Raw genomic sequence first — 22,228 nt, forward strand, 5'->3', positions numbered from 1 at the left:
ACCTTCCAAAGCTCCGCATTTTTATGGTATTTATACAGTTATTTACTTCAATAGCATTTGCCAGCCTAGCAAGTTTTCTGTGGGAAACCCTCCTGCTCTCGCGTTTTATTTCCTCAGTAGCACGAATGTGCATCGGAGTCTGTTAAGTATGTCCCAAATAACACGCAAAAGGAGACGGTGGGGGGGGGGGGCGGGGGTTGTTCAAGTTTTGGATGGTACATGGAGTTTTCTTGATGCAACCCACAGCTCTGAAAAAAACAGGACCTTTCACCATGTCGGGTCCAAAATGGCTTAAAGTTACTTAGTGCAAAGAACACTTGTGGAGAAGGCACTCTGTGCTTTCTTGAACTTTTCCGTCGTAGAATCGTTATCAGCTAACGCTGTGAGATTTGTGTGGAAATTTCACACTTGGGATTTTTTTTCCCCCTGGCATAGAAGAGAGAGAGGGAAAGTGGCCTAGGGTGACCTCTGCCACTTAACATTTATTTGAATCCAGGTTTTATATTTGAGAAAAACAGGTGATTTCGCATTCTATTGCATAAGATATTCGGATCTATTTAACAAAGCGATAGTCTTTTCCTCCAAATGTGTCGAAACAAATAACACTTTCCATATGAATTTTTATTACAGCATCAGGTGATTTTGGAGGGTAAATTTCAGACTTCTGAATTACAATACAGGCTGGGGCGCCCGGGTGGCTCCGTGGGGTCAGCATCCAACTTTAGATTTTGGCTCAGGTTATGATCTCACGGTTTGTGAGTTCGAGCCCTGCATCGGGCTCCGAGCTGATAGTGCGGAGCCTGGATGGGACTCTCTCTCTCTCTCTCTCACAGTAAATAAATAAAAACTTAAAAAAAAAGAAAAAAAAAGAATAGAATACAGACCATGTGGCAAATACCAAAGTACCTTTGAGAAGCCCTGAAGAGTACCTCGATTTTTTCTTTCATATAGAACAGCGACACATGTAATTTTTTAAAGATTTCAATTATATAAGCCAAACAGTTTATTTAAAAATATTTTGTGGGGCGCCTGGGTGGCGCAGTCGGTTGAGCATCCGACTTCAGCTCAGGTCATGATCTCAGGGTTTGTGAGTTTGAGCCCCACATCGGGGTCTGTGCTGACAGCTCGGAGCCTGGAGCTTGCTTTGGATTCTATGTGTCCCTCTCTCCCTGCCCCTTCCCCGCTCATGCTCTGTCTCTCAAAAATGAATAAATGTTAAAAAAAAAACAAAAAAAAATATTTTGTTATAGTTTTATGTATCTTTTGGCATGCCACTTGGCAGGATATTGTGAATCTTATGCTCCGTCAATTTCCTAATTTATCAGCGTAGCTTAGCTGCTGCCGAAGATACGTATAAGGAATTTTTAGATGGCGACCAGAAAAGATTGCCATCCTGAGCAGGAACAAATCCTAGTTCCACTTCAGTAAGAGCTAAAAAAGAAGATGTGAATTTTCTACGATCTGCAAAAGTGAATCGGGAACGGACGGCTTAGGGGTCAAGGGAAAGACAGAATCTTCGGAGGGATATTCTGTTCTCCATGAAGAAAGTCCGTCGGCTGGTTGGGAGAAGCATGCTCTCTAAAGGACAATAGGAGTCATGGCCAACGCGAAGGACATTTAAGCACCCACAGAAACAGGCAGTCCGTTCCAGTAGCTGGAAGCAGGGCACAGTGAGAGAGACCCATGTGACTTCCCTTCAGGAGCTGGACAGGAATGAAAATGGAAGGTCAATGTGAGGAATGTTTGGATGCTCTTCAGGAGAGACGTGACAGCCATACTAAAGGCCGTGAGCAGCAAAAGTTGTGGTATTTTCAAATGTGAGTCCCCCGATCATTATGCTAAGACATTCATGTCAGCCTGAGGTTTGCCAATATCTCTGAGCCCTGAAATGCCAAGATCCATACAAAAGCGCAGGATATTTTAAAAGGACACTCACATTAGAGACCACACACTATGGCACTAAACGCTTATTAACATAGAAAAATCCAGAATCCAGGAAACTTAAGATATAATGTCGTAGCGGACAATAATGCGTTTCGAGTCGGTGTTGTGAAAGGTTTAATTAGACTGGATCACGATGTCCCTGATCTCCTAGGACATCTGCCTCTTCCAGTGAGAATTCGTTCATCAGTCACCCATGGGGATGTTGAAAATTGCAGATGTGAGCAGAGACGAAGCATTTCCCTGAGAAGCAGCCTTCAGCAGGATTAGCACAGCTGGGATTTGCACAAATGTGTCCCAGAGATTAAGACGGCAAATGAAGCATATGAATGAAGCCTTGGTGGAGAAAATGCTTACAACCCCTAAACTTAGGGTGTTGGTTTATCAAAATGCATTTTACGAGGAGTCTTTAGAGCAATACAGAGCAGAGTTAGTTGAGGGGTGAAGTCCTTGGAGGAGGCCGAGTGATAGAACCAAGGAACCCACAGAGAAAGGCAATTGTCACCCTCGGAAAGCCAGGTATTTCTTTCCAAAGTCCCCGTAGAAAAGAAGAGTGGAGGGCACGTGGGAGACTCAGTCGGTCAAGCATCTGACTCTTGGCCTCGGCTCAGGTCACGATCTCAGGGTTCCTCAGATCGAGCTCTATGTCGTGCCCTACCTTGACAGTGAGGAGCCTGCTTGGGATTCTTTCTCTCCCTCCCCCTCTGCCCTTCCCCCTTTCTCTCTCTCTTTCTCCCTCTCAAAGCAAATAAACTTTAAAAAAAAAAAAGCAAGAAAAGAAAAGAAAAGAAAAGAAAAGAAAAGAAAAGAAAAGAAGAGTGAGGAGGAGTCAAGGCAGTTTTGAAGGTAAAAGAAGAGATCTGAAGAAGCTCAACCGAGCTCCTAGAGTCAAACCCTTACCGAGAAGAGACAACGTAGAAAGTAGACAGAAGGCGATAACTCACTGTCAGGGTTTCAAGTAGAGGTCCCAAAGTCTCGCTTTAAGGAGGAATTAGTATTTGCATTTGCAAGAATTAGTGTTCGTATGAATATTAAAATTGGAAGTATTAGTATTTGTAATTAGCAGACGTGCAAAAGATTGAAGAGCAGTTTGCTTTAACTACGTTAAGCATCTTGTTTACAAGGCTATCTTTTGCAGTCGATCTTTAATTCTGTTTTTTATTATTAAATTTTTTTTAACATTTATTTTTGAGACAGAGACAGAGCATGAATGGGGGAGGGGCAGAGAGAGAGGGAGACATGGAATCCGAGGCAGGCTCCAGGCTCCAAGCTGTCAGCACAGAGCCTGACGCGGGGCTCGAACTCACGAGCTGTGAGATCATGACCTGAGCTGAAGTCGGAAGCTCAACTGACTGAGCCACCCAGGCACCCCATGCAGTCAATCTTTAATTCTTGATTAACGTAGCTGGAAACCTTTCACCTCAAATCTGGAGGCAATGAGAGGAACAAACACACTTGTGTAGTGAGTGCACTTGTTAATGACATTTGTATTTATATATGAACTAAGAACATGAAAGGTATTATAGAAGTCAGAAGGAAACTCGGGAGAATAATGCACCTGGGTAATCCAATATTTTCCCAAGTGCTACAGACTTCAGAACTGCCTCTTGTTCTTTGAAATCATTATTGAAAGTCAAGATGTAAATTGCAAATGCTTTTGGAGAGAATACTTATCTATTCTTAAAAGACATTCGATCATATCACAAATACAACAATCTTGCTCATGAGTGCCCATCACACAAAGTAAGATCTGGAAAGGGCTTATTTGGATTACACAAGGAAATAAATTTCATGGTGAATTATGCCAAAGCAAAGTCTGTAGGGCAGGAGTTTGAATTATACTGTTAATCTCAGAAATAGCAAACAATTAGTCACCCAGTAATTTCTCTAGTACGGTAATTGTCTTTTTAAAGGCAAAATGAGTGAGATCTCATTAAATAAATTTCATCTTTGATATTCACAGTATAGACTTAAAGAGTATCTTGCCTCCTTAAATTCACAAATGACTCTGATGTTAGTAAATCTGAGAAAATGTATATACACCGGGTGAAGACATGTTACTACAAAGGGAAATGTTGGTCCAGCGTCTTATTCAGCTCAGGTGTTACTCTACAACTAGGGCTAACTTATAATATTAACCTCAGGAAGGAAATTGGGTTGTTCTTCTAAACTTTGGTCTGAAAATTAGACAGCATTTCAAACTCTTGTATCTTGACCCTAAGCTGACCAACGGACAAGGGGACAGAGCACCACATCCTACAAAAAGTCACAAAAAGCTCTGTAATGTGTTTACTTAAGAAAGAACAGCTCGGATGAAGCATCTGTTTCTTCATGAGGTCATGTTTTTATTTTACCTAATTTTCCAGCTGGGATTATTGAGGTGTAAGAAGATCTTGCCAGGGGTTGAAAAGTGAGCCAACAGCTCACGTGGGATCCGAATCCAGAATCCTTGAAGAAGAGAATCAGGAGCTCCAGGAACCGGATCCTACATGTCTATTCAAGTGCAAAGCCTTATGCAGAAGTGATAAAACCCTTACAAACTCCCATTTCAAAACGTTAAGCATGAATGGTAAGTGTTGCATCAGTTACAGAATTCGGAAGGAAGAAAACTTAATTTGGGGGCCTTCTAGCTAGCTGTGGATACAAAGGATATTGCATCCTTTGTAACCAAATTCAGGATTATCTCCTGGAAGATCAACACTAACGAGCCATTATAGGATAGCATCAAACTCTTGGGTTTTAGAGTCAAGTGAATTGGGTTCACGTCTTACCCTAGCAGTATACTAGCTGTTGACCTCAGGCACGTTTAGAAACTTCTTTTTTTTTTTTTTTCAACGTTTATTTATTTTTGGGACAGAGAGAGACAGAGCATGAACGGGGGAGGGGCAGAGAGAGAGGGAGACACAGAATCGGAAACAGGCTCCAGGCTCTGGGCCATCAGCCCAGAGCCCGACGCGACGCGGGGCTCGAACTCACGGACCGCGAGATCGTGACCTGGCTGAAGTCGGACGCTTAACCGACTGCGCCACCCAGGCGCCCCACGTTTAGAAACTTCTTAAAGATGCTTACATCTCTGTGTTTTTTTCCTTTCTTGGGTGACTCATTGATAGTGCTTACCCCATGGCATTTTGTGAGGATTAAATAATATAAAAGATGCAAGGTGCTTAGAAAATACGCTTGACAAGTATCAAAGGCCCAGGGATTGTGAGCTGACTTTATTGTTCTCACTGATATCCTCGCTTTGTTATGCTCTTGAGTACTCTAATCTTAAGTAGTTTTGATAAATTTTGATATTAACAGACAATTGAGGACAGAAGGAGACGTTTGCTAACCATTAGAGGGGGAAAAAATCATGCATCAAGTTTGTGATGTCTTTACTTTTTATGTGACCTTCAACTTGGATTTCTACACATGTGGCAGGCAATCTAGAGGCTTCCACAAGAGAAATGGGAATTGGGATATGATATAGAAAACACAGAACCGGCACACAAAAAACCCTAAATCTCCCATTGCTGCGGGACGTAGAGTCGAGACCCATTTCCACCTTTCATCTGGGGGCCAAGAAAGACAGTGTGGCATGGCTCCAGACTAGATAGAAAATAATAGTAATAATAATAATAATAATAATACGTTTAGCTCATGTTGATTAAAGCTATACGTTCGGGTTTAAATCCAAGTTTAATCCTAGCTTCCTTTCACTCCACATTCACAGTTGGTCCTGACATCTGATTCTGTGTGTTGGCTTCAGTCTATGGTGTTTCGAGGGCCTCTGCAGCTTTTCAAAACATGGCCTTGTTTAATCTAATCATCTCTGGGAGCACAGTCACACACATCAGCGCAACCAAAGAACTCCCTCTAACCACAGCAAAACAGGGGCAGCCGGGCTGCCGTGTCTCCACCACTTACTTCCTAAGCCTCCAGCTGAATACTTGGCTTTGACTTTTTAAGTTGCCTGACTTTAGCTCAGGAAGCATTTTGGAGTCTTTCACGGTGGAGAGATTCCCTTAGCACATTTTATAATTAACTACGATAAAGCAAAGCTCCAGCAAGTTCGCAAATGATGGATTTCATTAGCCTAAATAAAATCAGATTGTTCTCCCTCGCATATGGGGAGCTGGCCCAACATCAATAAAATTATTATTTTGGAGAACCATGTGTGCAGCAGGTGAAATCTTTATTATTACAAGCCAATAATAAAAGTTTGACAAGTTAAAAATATAAACTCAAAATGTAAACTTACATTCACTTGCAAACTTTCCACAGTTCACACTTGGGTTATAAAATGGCCATAACCACATTCTTGCCTCCACTCAAGGCACACGGATGAGGACTGTGTTCCCGAGAGTTTAAAGCAACTTCTTACAATGTCCGAACAATTTAGTCGATGTTTACACACACAAAACATAGCAAGGAGGAAGACAAATTATTATTGCCTGTGTCGGGTCTGTATTTATCAAAATCTATTTTCCAGAAGCCTGCACTGGCATCAGTAGACTATATATCTCCAAAATCTAGCTCTTTTTACAGAAACGATTAGCAGGAAAAGAGAAGTGTTCACATTAATATCTGGTCCAGGGAAAGAGTCACTTTTCAGAATTGTTCATTGAAGCCACTCTGATTTTAGCCTGATGGACAGAGAAGCTGTAAGATGGGTCCTTCAGGCTAGTTCAAGTACTTCACGTTAATTTTCAAGTTCGGAAACATTTTAGATAGAGGGGATAAAAGACCAAAGAAAATTGTGATTCAAATATGACTCTGTATTTTAAACCACTAGGTACAGAAATACGCAGTGGTGGGGCATAGCATGAGAAACTTTAAGTCCGTTAATGGAAGCATTATTCTTTTCCTTCCTTAATTAAAAAAAAAAAAATTAAGTGTATTCATTTCAAGACAGAGAGAGTGAGTGGGGGAGGGGCAGAGAGAATGGAGAGAGAGAATCCCAAGCAGGCTCTGCACTGTCAGCGTGGAGCCCGACCTGGGGCTCGAACTCACAGGATGCGAAATCCCAACCTGAATCGAAATCAAGATCCGACGGAGCCACAGGCACCCCGAAAGCATTTTCCTTCATCAAATACAGTAAAACCTTGGTCTGCGAACATAATTCGTTCTGGGAAAACACGTTTGTAATCCAAAGCACTCGTGTCTCAAAGCGAATTTCAAGAACCACTGGCTCGGTTGTGATCATGCGATGTTCAGCCTCACGTACTACTCGTATTGCAAGACATTGCTCGGTTAGCAAGTTAAAATTTATTAGACCTATTTGCTCATCTTGTGAAACACTCACAGACCAAGTTACTTGCACTTCAAGGTCTCACTGTATATCCTTTTACTGCTTATAGAAGAAATAAAGTAGAAAAATTATGGGAACAGCCTAGAAATTTTCTTCATGGCTTATGCTTTGAGCACAGTAACATACCTCCACAGTCTGTGTGCATGAAGCAAAATGCACGTTTTGGAATGTTCTCAAGCAGATTTCAAAGCACTCTAGCAAAAACTGAGGTTACTTTACCACTGTCCACAGCCTATATATATAACCTCCCAATCTGGAAAGTGGTAAATGTCTAATAAAAGGAAGGGAAGAAATCACACGAGAAGAATGAAGTGGAATTAGAATCCAGAGCATGGTTAGCTCAGACCCATGGTTTCACGCAACAATCTAAAAATAAAGTGCCGGAAACAGCTCAGCGAGTGGCATTACCAAAGATCACGCTGGCTGCAGAGGCAAGACTGTAATAACAGACAGATGATTAGGAAATATTTTGTGGGGTTATTGTCTCTAATTTCTTTAAGGCTCGTACTTTATAACATATGTTCACAATATCTAGGCAAGAGGTGAAATTAAAGAATAATAAAGCAATTAGAAAATAAAGAGAATGCAAGCCAGATCCCTTTGCGAAAGGAAAATTAAGCCCATATCCCCTTATCCCCAGATCTTAAATTTCTCAGATTAAGCTATATGTAATGCAGAAAGATAGATTAAGTGGGCAGTGTTTGACTGAAGAACGGATTATAGAGAATTCTAAAGAAGGAAATAGAGATGACCCAACCAAGAAATTAAAGGGAACAGAGGGCACGGTCATATAATCAAAGATTTGGGCGTGAGTTTTTCCCATAGAAGCCTATACTTCTCCATCATTGTTCCCTTGTAAAACTGCCCAATACTGTACCATTAAGAAAAGTCCTTATTGTACGTATACAGCTTTAATAAAACATTTGTTCTCATCAGCACCTGTCTTCCTACTTCTCAGGCTGCTGGGCCTGCCCACGTTTACCCTTGGTTTAGGAATTCAGGAAGGCTGGGAAAGGTGATGCCGGAAGGTTCTTCATGCCAGCCCAGTTGTCTTGAGAGTCTAATGCATCCCCAAAGAGACTTAATTTACTGCCACGGCGATACTCTTGCAGAGAAACCTCCCAAATGCTAGCAATGTGTGATAACAGACCATTGCAGGATTAAACGGAGAAACAGCCCTTCCTTCAAGAACTTTGTAATCTCTTCTTTAGAAGATCAGGATGTAGGGCTCATCATCTTACGGATGGCTGATGTCACAATCCAACAGTGTCACTTACTCACAGAGTCTGAGATGAAGCAGCCTCTGCCTACCCACAGATACAGAACCTTTCTTTCGGAACTTCCATCGCTCTGAATAATGGTGATTAACTACTGGTGTACTTTCTTTCTTTTTTTTTTTTTTTTTCTTTTTTTTTTCAACGTTTTTTTTTTTTTGGGACAGAGAGAGACAGAGCATGAACGGGGGAGGGGCAGAGAGAGAGGGAGACACAGAATCGGAAACAGGCTCCAGGCTCTGAGCCATCAGCCCAGAGCCCGACGCGGGGCTCGAACTCACGGACCGCGAGATCGTGACCTGGCTGAAGTCGGACGCTTAGCCGACTGCGCCACCCAGGCGCCCCACTACTGGTGTACTTTCAAAATCATCTCTGCTTAATGATAACCCTCTGGAGCATTTGGGCTAATTCTTCTTAGCTTCTGCTGCACGTTCAGAATGTTGCCTTGGGCAGCTCTTGTGTTTTTCCCACTTACTCCCTCATGCACATCCGTCTATAGGTAATAAATACTGATTAAGGATCTATATTAGGCTGTATCATTATCAGCTTAATAGGTATAAATGAGAGAGAGGTAAAGACATATTCCCAGCTCCGAGAGCTCAAATAGCATATGTGTTTTAAAAACCTTTTCAGGCTTGCCAGGTCTTTTTTTTTTTTTTTTTTAATGTTTATTCATTTTTGAAAGACAGAGAGAGACGGAGTACAGCAGGGGTGGGGTGGAGAGAGAGGGGGAGGAGAGAATCAGAAGCAGGCTCCAGGCTCTGAGCTGTCAGCACAGAGCCCGACGCGGGGCTCGAACTCACAGACCGCAAGATCATGACCTGAGCCGAAGTCGGACGGTCGCTCAACCGACTGAGCCACCCAGGCGCCCCACTGCCAGGTCTTTTAAGGTAGCACACATCTCATCATTAGCCCACGTTACAGACAAGAAATGGAGACTCAGTGTCTGAATCGCTTGCGTGAGACAAATCAGAGACCACGGAGGCAGAGATGAGACTCCGTCTGGAGGCTACAGATGCCCAATTAATGTGTAAATTAAATTATTATCAGTGATGCTGTAAGGTGGTTATTTATGTTAAGGCTTTTATGTCCGTGTGCTGTTTTTTTTTCCTTAGATAGTAAGAAGAGTGTCAGTGGAGAAAATCAGAGTCGTGATTAATACTTCAGAATTGAAATTTAACCACTGATTTCCACTTCACTGTTGCATTGTGCTGACTTACACAATTACATCTCTGCTTTGAAGTTATTTGACTCTCCAAGGAAAACACAGCAGCCAGAAACCTGCCCTCTGTGAAATGTTCTCTGCCTACTAGGAATGTGAAAAAGCAGCTTTAATTTCTGTTTGAGAATTACAGTTTTAGGTTAAAAACCTCCATCTGTTTAAGAGAAATAGAGCAAAAAAGTATCAAAGCATACTCTGCTCCCAAGAAGATGATGCTAAAAGGTGAGCCATACGTCTAACGTTAAATTAATTTGCTACCTAAGAAGCAAAACAAAAGCATACGTGGTTATAAATAACAGCTGGTGTCTGTAACCTACCCAATTTGGACCCCAAAATAACTCCATGAAATCGGCACCATTATTCCTATACTTCAGATATGAAAACAAGCTTTGAGAATTTAAATAGTAAGACCAATGTCACACAGCAGAAAGTACTTTAGGAAGAATTGAGCCCAGATGTGTCTGATTCTAATATCTAATTCTAAATACTAAAGTACTCATATACCTAGGAACCTAGGTCACTGCCCGGGAAACACATTTCCTAACTGCTGGGATATTTTTCAACAATTAACTCCGTCCGAAATTCCCAATCTTAAGATTTAGACGTGTCTCTTATGACACGCACATCGGGTGACATTTGAAGACAAACCCTGTGGACTGTTGGTCTCAGTTTGTCTTTGTTATTAAAGACGAGATAGGACTGTTTGTTGTAAGCTATTATTTACCTTTGACAGGAGCTATTATCGCTCACAGTGGAATAAACATGACAAATCTCTGTGCAAAACTGATTAGCCCCGGAGGAGTCAGGAGACTCTTGGGTAACTTTCAAGAGGCACCTCGCTGCATTTCATGGTCAACTGTGACAAATGCCATCTCAGAGTCATTGATGGATACACGTCACAGGACAGTAGGTGTCGCAAATTTCTCTTACACGTTTAAATGACACTGTCCACAGGCAACATCTCCTGTGTGCCTGACTGTGCCTTCCTTCTCCCTAACCAGTTAACCCTACAAGTGCAAATATAAACACATTTAATCCCCAGCAGTACATCTGAACCTGGAGAGATCTGGAATTAATTGCCAAGTATTTTGGTTCCCGTTGCAGCTGTTACAAGTGTTTGATTTGGCGAGGGAAGAGAAAAGGCGCTGCATACCAATTTCGTGAGCCACGGTGAAAGCCGCATGGAGGCCATCATCTTCAATCACAGCACAGCTGCGCTCCGGGGAACATATGGTCCCAACGTCTGCCATTCCCAGGGTGTCACATGAATGATGCCCACATAAATCCTGCCGGGGAGAAAGAAAGAAATCATTAAAATCAATTTACATCCAGAAGGAGCCACCTTGTCGAGTCACTTGCTCACTCCAAACAGCAAGAGGGGGATAGGTTTATGGGATCACCTGTTCAGCTCTGGAAATGCTCCAAAGACAGATTAGTGGCATGGACTCTTCTAAACATCTCCTGGCCCCAGAGGGGATGGGACTCAACTGCATTTAAAAAGAAGTCCTGGGATTGTAGCTTGTCCGTTACAATAGCAACCTCGGCTCTCACAAAGAGGTACAGCATATACACAGGCACTTAACGGACAGGATCACTTTCACATACAGCCATGCTTACCAAAGCCCTAAAATTCTGACCGAAAGTCATGCTAAGCTTATCAGAAGCCCGGCCTAATAATTTATTTTGCATCACAGGGGCAAACTGCAACCACGTGTTTGTGGCAAAATACAAGTGTGTCAGTAACTCAAATAGGAAACTAAATTGTAATCCAAAAGTGTAATCCCTTGAAAGATTGGCTCTTCATTTCCAAATGCAGCTGTAATTTCATTGGTTACGTCTTCAAAAATGCGTGCATTCTTACTCATAGCATCCGATGCAGCGTTTCTCAACCTGATCAATCTGCGGAAAATATATGCGATATATTGTGTTTACAGAAGTGAGTGGGAGCATTTTTCTGGTGAGAAGTTGTATAGCTTTGAAAAGCTTCTCAAAGAAAAACATGATCATATCCCATTAAAATGATCATTAAATATGATCGAGTTAGCTGAAAGAGACATCACGAGACAATTTTAAGTTATGAAGCATAAAGAGAAAATGTAAGCCAGGATTTTGTACATGATCGATCTGTAATAAGCCTTCCCTTAAATGCTATTTGAGTATTAAGAGACATCAGAACTTCTTGCGTTTGACCACCGTCTTCAATGAAAATTAATGAACACTGTGTATTTCCACATCCCCAAATGCAAGATAGTATCCTAGTGAGCCATAAATGAATTCCAGAAGAAAAAGGTTTTTTTAAAATACCATTATAAAAGATGACTATTTACCGGTTGAGATAATAAGTATTGTTTCCATCATAGCTATTATCTTTGCATCCCCAACTACGACAATGTCTGGCTCATTTGCTTAATTGAGGTGAACTGGGACATAGAGTCAGATGCAACGTAGACCTTGCACACCTTCAAGACACGGTATGCTAGAAAGCTCTCAGCAGGTTCCAGGACGTCAGTGCACGATGTTTTTACTACATAACCAACGTTACCCACTCCATGTCAACATAGTCATCTAACTCTTCCCTATTTTGCTGCATACAAATCTAACCAAGGTAAAGAATATTTAAAAGATATACCCTACGATCTTCTCTCTAGTACACTTTCAGGTCCTTATTGTGTTCCATAGATTATGAGATCCCAGCTGTGATGCATTACATTGTTGCCTCCATGTTATTATAGCTTCAGACAGTGGAAATCTCGGCCAAGTAGCCTTGGTGAATCAAGTCCCCAAACCAGCAATAGCCTCCCCAAGTTTCCTGTGTATCCTCATATGTCATCCCGTGGGATCTCAAATTACAGCTGTTGAGAACAAATTAGTAGCTTTTAAAATTGAAACTGGAACACGCTTTTGCATAATAATCAGTCTTCGAGATAATAATATAGCACAATACATTTTCAATCCAGTTTTTCTCCAATCATCTCAGTCACGTTAAGACCAAAGACTCACTTGTCATTGCTAGGCACGACAGGCTTTCCCTGCACACATTTTTTTTAAACCCAGAGTGACGTGTATCGTCACAATTTGGGGGTCGTTATCTTCACATAACGAAATGCAGGAATTGTTGCCCCTTCTCACTCCGTATGTCGTTCAGCAGCTCAGATGAAGAGTCACAGCAAATGGAAATGGCCCTCCTGCTTTGAACAAAGTTTAAACTGGATTCTTAATATCTCTCTGTGTGCTTGTGTCAATTGCTCATTAGAGGCTATCAACTCTCCTTGTTATCCGTGAATTGCATTAAATGCAGTTGGCCCTTTGCCACAGAAATGTGTGCATGTGCCAAAATTATGAACAGAAGCAGTTGTTCTTTTTCTTTCTTTTTGTAAGCACAACTGATTAAACCCCTTGATGACACGGCCATACTTTACATAATTTCGTAACTATAATTACGTAAACTGGCAACCTCTCCACTTCATTCACGCATTGCAAACCTTGGCAACCCAGATACAGTTTCATCCCCAAGGTTTCGAACGAGAAGTCTGTATTTCGTCGTGATCCGATGTTCATGCCAATGCGTAAAGACTCAACTTGTGCATCAAATTGCTGAGAATACAGCACATCACACCTATACCAATTTGTGGTAGAGATTTATGACATTTACAGGTGCACACTTTATTTGAAGTTAGTAGGATTTTTTTTAAATGTTATTTCAGATTAGGAGTAAGGAGACAAGGGGGCGATAGCATCTATCTGTCTATCTATCTATCTATCTATCTATCTATCTATTTATCTATCTCTATTATCCATCCATCCGTCCCTCCACCTATCTGTCTTCTGGATCCGGAGGCAGGGGATATTGAAAAAATGGTGACTCATATATACTATCCACATAAAAGGTAATTAAGTGAAAACTGCTAATAAGAGTTTCTGTTTGGTCAGTGTAGATCTGAAGGTTCGTTATAGTTTTGTTATGTTAAAGATGGCCCTTTTCATGCAGGATCCAGATCCTATCACCATGGTGTAGACAGCACTGCAAAGGAAGATTAGTAAAATGTAAAAGTTGGAAAAGCATGCAGAAACTTAACAGGTGGCTTGTGGTGTAGGCCAGGAGATATGACTGGGACATTGGATCTAACTCAAAAATAGAGCTTAGATGGTCAACAAGATCGATGAAGACTTGACAAGGAAGTCATTGACATGGTGACCACTCACCAGATGTGGCCGTTTAGGGGATTATGAGTGTGTCAGCATCTGTGATTCATCATGAAATTTAGAAGGACTAGTAGCACCCCAGACCTATTCTTGGGGATGGAGTCGGGGGGGGAGGGAGCCAGAAAAGTTTGCTACCTGGAGAAGCAGATGCCCAGAAGATAGTACAAATCCCACTTGACCCACTGGTCCCAATGACCCCTTAGCGAATCCCAGTGGTCAGTAATGAAGCAAGAAGACATGAGAATGTGCAAAGAGGAATGAATAGCGGGAGCCATGGGATTTCTTGCCTTGACTGGGAGACTGCCTCTCATACAGCATAAATGCGCTGCGGGAAGGAGCCAAAAAGCAACACAAGGTAAGAGCGGCCATCATCACACCTGCAGCAATGGCAGCCCCAATTAAGGGAGAGTTGCTCGTCCAATGGAATCCTGAGTTAAATACCAGCAACTTCTGTTTATATAAATATTACCATCTCATAAGGGCAAGCATGGAGCTCAAGAGAAGGGCACAGAAGAGGAATTAATAAGCCTCAGATGCCTGTCTGACTTCCCAATTCCTATGAAAAGGGATTAAGATAGAAGAATTCATCTTGCATGGTACATATTTTAGTCTTAAGTACTATTCAAACATATACACCATAATGCAGATTTATCTGTGCATCCAATTCTTGAGGTGTCATTTGCCTCTCTGGCCACCTGTACAGCAATCCCCAATAGTAGAGGTCTTGATTTAGATCTCAAGAGAAACTGGGTTCCTCGGGTCTGTTAGTCCGACCATTATGGTGACCCATGGTATACTATCTCTGTCCATGCTTCTGGATACAACTAGGTGATACAAATATACCGAGGCCACCGATCCAGATGCATTGATTCCTAAAACAATTACGATGTGCCCCCAATCAGCTGACGCTGTGCTCAGTGCTGACCCTGGGATAAATAAATAAGATCTGATCTTGGCCTTAAGAAGCATCGCGATCTAGTGAGCAAAACAGATATGCCAAGAAGGAAGCAAATTGTGACATGCTATTACAACTGATTTTTGAGGGAATATAGAATGAATCTGAATCAATAAAAGTGTCTCAAAGGAGGTGACTGATACTGAGGGATGAACAGAAGTCTGAAAGTCTTAGAGGAGGGGTATCCCAACCAGGAAAGATTGGTCAATACATCAGGGGGTGGTAGAAGGCAGGCTCTGTTTGGGGGGAATGGCAGGAAGCTTGTCATGGCTGGAGAATGTAGGATTTGTCGGGTGAAAGGCAATCAGGGGAAGCTGGAAAGACGGTGTGGCCCAAGTTCCAAGATGGGACATTTCGTCTGCTAAAGGTAAAGTAAGAAGAAGGGAAAGACGGAAGCAGCAAGCTGGAGGTTAGGGGGAGGAAATGCTTGGGAGAGTCCTTTTGGAGAACAGGAATGGAAGCTGATTAGACACAGTCAATGCAAAGTAGATCACTGTTTTTTTTAAGGTTTTATTTATTTATTTTGAGAGAGAGAGAGAGAGAGAGGGAGCTCGCAAGCAGGGGAGGAGCAGAGAGAGAGAGAGAAGGAGGGAGAAAGAGAGAATCCCAGACTCTGAGCTGTCAGCACAGAGTCCCACACGACCCGGGGCTGACCTGAGCCCAAATCAAGAGTCAGTTTTAACCAACTGAGCCACCCAGGCACCCTTAACGCAGATCACTTTTTAATTCTAACACTATTAGTCAGAGTCACTACCTAAGTTGTTTAAATGCTTTGAGACAAAGTTCCCTCATCATTAACATAAGGAATTTGGACCAGGTGATCCCTAAGTCTTTCCAGCTATACCTGTGTTGATATTAAATGGAAACACTCCAATTTATAGGTGGAGAAATTAAAGCTGAGGGCAATAAATGTCCAAAGTTGCAAGCCTGAGACTGGTGAAGCCAAAATTTGAACCCACATCTAAACGCCCCAATTCCTAAACCACCTTCACCATGGTACTGGTAAAGCATCACACATATTTTTCTTGACAGTTCTGTTACCTTTTACATTTATAGCCTGTGCCTGTGCCTGGTCAAGCAAATTCTTTCCTACAACAAATAATGCAGCATGGTCTTTATCTCTATGGTGTGTTCAGTAAAACTCAGCAATTTAGAAGCATACTAAATGTATAAAAAGCACTGAGAAAGATATTCCAGAAAAGAAGAAAATGGAAGGGCTGGATAAGACACCTGGACTTCATTTACTTGTACTTCTCTCTCTCTCTCTCTCTCTCTCTCTCTCTCTCTCTCTCTCTCTCTCTCTCCTACCACATCTGATTGGTCACCTAAGTCACTGATCCCACCTACCAAATGTCTCCTCCTCTTCCTTCCATTATGGCTTCCTGCCTGTACCATCACCTGAGGCTTCTAAGTGGTCCCTTTGTCTCCTGTAACTGCCCTGCCTGTACGCGGCAGTCAGTTACCTTCCAGAGCCCAGATCTGATTAGCATGGCATTCGACCTGCAAGCCAGGCTTCCTGTCAGCCTCCACTGCACTGTCATGTCCCCTCTTGTCCGCTATTTCCTGCATATCTGATCAACATTTTGGGGCCAAACCTTAGCCCAAGCACTCCTTCTGTTGGAAAGGGCTAATTAACTCACAGCCACCTCATTTTAAAATCTCTTGATTTGGTGCCTGTTTCTGTATTGCTAATGCCATTCTTTTCATTTTGATTATCTCAAGTCTCCTTTTGAAGGTTACTGATGGAGCCTGCAACGGCTCCCCCTGGATTGAGTCCAACTACTCCCGCTGGAAGGCTCATCCCAGAACATACTCCTGGTCACGGCCGTTTTAGATTCCCATTGGATTTAATGAACAACTTAAAATCTTAAGTGTGGTGCTTTGGACTGACTTGTGTCTCCCCCCAAACCTCAAATTCGTATGCTGAAGCCTTAATCCCCAATGTGACTGTATTTGGAGGTAGGGCCAAAAAGAAGGTAATTAAGGTTAAATAAGATCATAAGGGTGGAGCCCTAATCCAACAGGATTAGCGTCCTTCAAACAAAAGACATTGAAATCTCCTCTCTCTCCTCTCCCCTCCAACCATCAATGCCGGACCCTGGAAGAAAGGCCATGTGAGCATACAGCGAAAACGTGGCAGGAAGAGATCTCTCACCAAAAACTGAATAGGTTGGAACCTGGATCCTGGACTTCCCAGGCTCCAGAACTGTGAGAAAATGTTTCTGTTGTTTAAGCCCCCCAATCTATGGTATATATTTTTTTACGGCAGCCCGAACAGACTAGATACACATGACACACAATTTCTTCTATAATCTAGTCGTCATCGTCTTCTCTAGACTAGACTCTATCAACCTCTGCCTTCATATTGTGTGCTGTATCACTTCCAACCCCTTTTGTCCCTGGGCCATTGCACATGACAGCGGGGCAAGTTTGCAACGCCTACTTCCTCCTTACGGTCTGGTTAACTCTGAGACTTCTTCCAAATTGAACTCAGCTGGGTTAGGCAACCTTCTAACGCATTTCCATGATATCTCATGGGCACATGTGTCATAAAAATCATCATGCTATATAGCAATTATCCATCTCCTTGTCTGTTTCCTGGGACAGATTCTTAGGAAAGGGGTCACATTTTAAATTTCTGAATCCCTCTCTGTTTATTAGGAACATATTGACTGTCTGACTAAATTAGTCACACTATTTCGTTTAGAGAGCATTAGACAGGACTACGTTCTCTCTCTGCCACTTGTCAGTTATTACTCTTAGAAGACTATTTCTTTTCATTAATGTCTTCATCTGCCCAATTATGATGATATTTTGGTTGTATAACACAATGATAGCATGATATCACATACACAATGCCATTATGTTAAGATCTATGGGCAGAATTGATTATTCCTCCCTTCTCTTTTCACATACTTTGTTTATAACTTGGTCACAACATTTACCCAAGTTTTCCTTAATTAGAGTGATATATGTGTGCACCTGCTGCCTTTCCCTTGGTGATAAGCCCAGTTGGGCAGGGAACAGGTATATTCCACATATGCTGCATTCAGTTGCATCAATGAGTGCCTCACACATAGAAGGTATTCATATCCATGCGCCAAAAGTGAGAGCGAGAGAGACAGAGACAGAGAGACAGTAATTACAGAAGTCCCGTGTGTTTTGGTATATTGTCTGTAACGAACCTTAGATTTTTTAGAATATTCTTCACTATATTTATTGGTTTATTTATCAATTGAGATATAATTGACTTATATTAGTTTTAGGTGTACAACATGAGGATCTGATAGATGTATATGTTGTGAAACGGTCACCACAATAAGTCCGGTTAATATACATCACTATGCATAGTTACATTTTTTTTTCTTGTGATGAGAACCTTTAGGTCTATTCTCTTAGCAATTTGCAACTCACATTTGTTTTTTTCTTTTTAATGTTTATTTATTTTTGAGGGGGGAAGGGGCAGAGAGAGAGGGAGACAGAATCTGAAGCAGGCTCCAGGCTCCCAGCTGTTAGCACAGAGCCCAATGCAGGGCTCCAACTCACTAACTGTGAGATCATGAGCTGAGCCAAAGTCTGACGCTTAACCAACTGAGCCACCCGGGCATCCAACACATTTTTTTAAATGTCTATTTATTTATTTTTGAAAGGGGCATAGAGAGGGTGAGGGAGACAGAGAATCACAAGCAGGCTCCGTGCTGTTGATGCGGGGCTCGAACTCACGAACTATGAGCTCATGACCTGAGCTGAAATCAAGAGTCTAAGAGCTAACTGACTGAGCCATCCAGGCACCCCTACATTTGTTTTTAAAATGTCAACTACAGCAGCTTAATCTGCTCCCAGTCTTCCCATTTCTGAGTTATTTAGATGTTTATTGATCAGGATTGATCTATACAGGCTAGGAACCCTGGCTAAGAGTTCACTTTTGACTTTAAATGGGATTTGAACTCAGATGGGCAAGTGGATTAGTCAATCTAGTCAGCAAGCAAGTAAGAAACAGCACATCCTTCTTCCTCCTAGCTTCAGGTCACCCGTTAGGGCTCCCTATTGTCACAAGCTAACAAGGGGCTGGCTGCTGGAGGAGAAATGCTCTCTCATTTCTCAGCACTGCAGAGCAGAACATAAGGAGAGGTGTTAGCTGAGAGACAATTGCCTATTAACTCACAGAGTGATAACTAATGAAGGCGAGTTCACCTTGTATGTTGCACAGTCTGTAGCTGGTTCATTTTCAGTCGAATGCTTTCGATCCATGTTAAGTTTGGGATGAGGGGGGTCTTAAACAATCTCCAATTTTATCATCCTGCAGGTAGGACATTTGTTCCTAAAGAAGAGTGTGTGGTCTCCTAAATGGGTTTAAGAGACTGTCTTTAAAGGACCTATTTTAAAACAAAAGAGGAAACCAGGGGACAAGGAAAAGATTCTGGAAAGCAAAACGAAATCCTGGGGAGATCAGATGTCTACTGTTTGATGGCAGAAGGGGTGCGAATTCCAGCATGAGCGCTATTCCAGGATGAAAATGGTTCCTCTGCCAGAAAATTGACTGGTGCTAAGTTTCTCTAATTAGAGTGCCAGGTAAATGAATTACTAGCACCATTCTGCTGACTCCCAGACACAACGTTCAAGGTGGCCCGGGCCAGTAAACAGGGGTGGAAAACATATCCTCACACATTCGCTTCGTGCCTGAAAAACAAGCAATTTAAGAGAAGACATCTGGACACAAAATTTGAACGGTTCTCAGAGCCCATCAAAACATGGATTTGATGGCTTGGCGTCTGGTTGCTAAGCAACGTACTTCTTACATTGAAAACAGAGTTGTAAAAGTAGGTTCCAGGTGCCAACTTCGGGTATTTCTCATTGAAAGAAAAAAAAAAAAAAGCCATGAACGTTTCTCTTAGGTCTTAGGGTACCTGATTTCTACGGTGGAAGGGCTCAGATGATTTCTGCTCTCGTCCCCTTATTTCTCACATTCTGAAGCATTAGGTGGAGTTTAACTTTACATTTTAAGGTACTCTTACTGGATGCTGCATTAAGGGTCTTGTCATATTTTTCTCAGCCCCCCAGTGAACAGCATTCTTTGAAATTAAGTCTATATAGTCACAATACACATGCTTTTCAAGTATTTGGTTCTTCTCAAGTTAGATGTATATACCAGAGGGCCAACCACAACCTAAGTGAGATTCGCTTTACCAAAAGTATGCTTCTGCTTGGCAGGGAGGCGACGGAGGGCCCATGTAAAATATTTTCCATGTGCAGACTCCTTTGGAAAATGTTATGTTATTACAATCCTTATTAACATTAAGATAGACCATTAATCTCTTGCTCCCTTGCTTTTATCTACTTAAAACGTACTGATAGGTTTCAGAGCTTGGAAGATAGGAATTGTTAACTCCCCAAATAAAACACAAATCCAGAAAAGCAATAGGCAGATCATTTAGAACCACTAACGGATTTCCCTTTTTTTTTTTCTTCTGGGAAGCAATTAGGAAAATTATGGGGCAGGAGGAGGTAGGGAGTAATGGGGTCTTCTATTAATTTTTGTTTGTTTTAAAAATTATGGAACGTGCATTTGTATTCCGAAATGAAAGTGAACTATTAAAATGACCTACTCATTTGGAGTAGTGTGCCTACGAAAGTATTTTTTCCTCTGTCTCTAGAGAACTTCCTTCCATAAACTCTCTGAAGCCTTCTTCTTGGCAGCTTCTTATGATGCAGCAGAGCAAGAAATCCAGACGTGGAAAATTGCTTACAAGAAAAAAAAAAAAAAGTCTTGGAAACCAAATAAAAAAGAACTAGTTTTACAGGAGAAGTTCACTCCATACAGAAGGCTACAAAACGAATGTTCTTCCATTTCAAAGATTAATGTAGCGCAGAGAAATTACAGGATGGTTTTTAGATCACTTAATGAGAAGGAAGATTTTCCATCGTGCGTAGCCTCATGTCCTGCCAGGTTCTTCCTAAACTGTTGCCCTCTGGCATCTTTGTTTACATGTGGTTTACATTTATGTCCCCCCCCCCCCATGGACCACAAGTGTTTCTCCATTCCAAATTTGTCGACACTTTTCCTTCATACCAGGGGTGCCTGGGTAAAAACAGAGAATTAGGTGGTGGAGCCCTGTGATTCTAAAGCCTGCAAGCCATCATGGCATCTTCTATCCTAGCTCTGGGCACTCCATTTCATACCATGCGTTTGCATGATATTTCAAACTTTCAAATCCTTCAGCTACCCCGGGTGGATCCCAAATACTTAAAGAATGAGCTTTCAAAGGCAATTCTTACCAGGCAGCCGAGAGGCATGACTTAAAACTGCCAATCAGAGCACAGTCATGAAGCAGGCTCAGAGCTCTGAGGAAGCCAGGCTCAAAACCAGCCCAGGCTCCGTGTCCGAATGTCACATTTAGGTGGGGACTGAATGATTGAGCAAATAGATACTGTGTTCTTCCCAGAACCTCCGGGCCTATAGAGATCGGTTTCTTTCCTTCCCCTTTAACCATCTTCCTTAAAACAGGGAAATCCTGGGAAAGCATTCCTTCCTCGCGTCTTGACTCTTTGCCCAGGTCTTTCCACACTGGGGCTTCAGAAACACGTTCGTCCAAAACCCAAACATGCAAGCTGGATGTGACCCTTCGCTGGCAGCTCCGGAGGGACAGGCAGTGCCTGACTGGAGGACGAGGCAAAGGAGGCACTATGGATCCTGACAAGACTGGGTTATCCTCCTTGCCCTCCCGAATCCCTTCCTTACCCGAAACAAAAATTCATCGAGGTGGACACGTAAGAACTTGGTTAAAAAGCCAAACTAGAAAGAGTCTTTCCTTTGAAAAGTCTTTCCTCAGCTTATGCCACAGGAGTGGTTCCAGTAAGGAAGTATGGACATTGACCATGAGAGGTCATGGATGAAAGTGGCTACAACGGATGAACCAACAAGCCCCTCCCATGAGGTTGCACCAAGTTGTATATTTAGGCTCACTGAGAGGTGGAAGATCCCCCTTCCCCCACCCCCACAAAAGCAGAAGAGGGAGGAGGAGGAGAAAGAAGAGGAAGAAGAAAAGGAGGAGGAGGAGGAAGAAATGAAAGGAAGAAAGAAAGAAAGAAAGAAAGAAAGAAAGAAAGAAAGAAGAAAGAAAGGAAGGAAGGAAGGAAGGAAGAAAGGCCACCCATTCCAAAGATAAATTTGCTTTTGAGGTGCCTGGGTGCCTCAGTCAGTTAAGCGTCCCAGTTCAGTGCAGGTCATGATCTCCCAGTCCATGAGTTCAAATCCCGCATCGGGCTCTGTGCTGATAGCTCAGAGCCTGGAGGCTGCTTCAGATTCTGTGTCTCCCACTCTCTCTCTCTCAAAAACAAACATT

The 22,228-nt window shown here is 42.3% G+C and overlaps 1 protein-coding gene across 1 annotated transcript in view; it reads right to left on the reverse strand.

Annotated features, from left to right (window-relative positions):
- ADAMTS5 (ADAM metallopeptidase with thrombospondin type 1 motif 5) overlaps positions 1 to 22,228 on the reverse strand; it is a 51,270-nt gene that overhangs the window by 26,855 nt on the left and 2,187 nt on the right. Inside the window, exon 2 of the mRNA XM_030329676.2 lies at positions 10,881 to 11,013. Within this exon, the coding sequence (XP_030185536.1) occupies positions 10,881 to 11,013 (133 nt within the window). The remainder of the gene's footprint in view (positions 1 to 10,880; positions 11,014 to 22,228) is intronic.

The sequence above is a fragment of the Lynx canadensis genome, chromosome C2 (assembly GCF_007474595.2).
Source record: "Lynx canadensis isolate LIC74 chromosome C2, mLynCan4.pri.v2, whole genome shotgun sequence".
NCBI lineage: Eukaryota > Metazoa > Chordata > Mammalia > Carnivora > Felidae > Lynx > Lynx canadensis.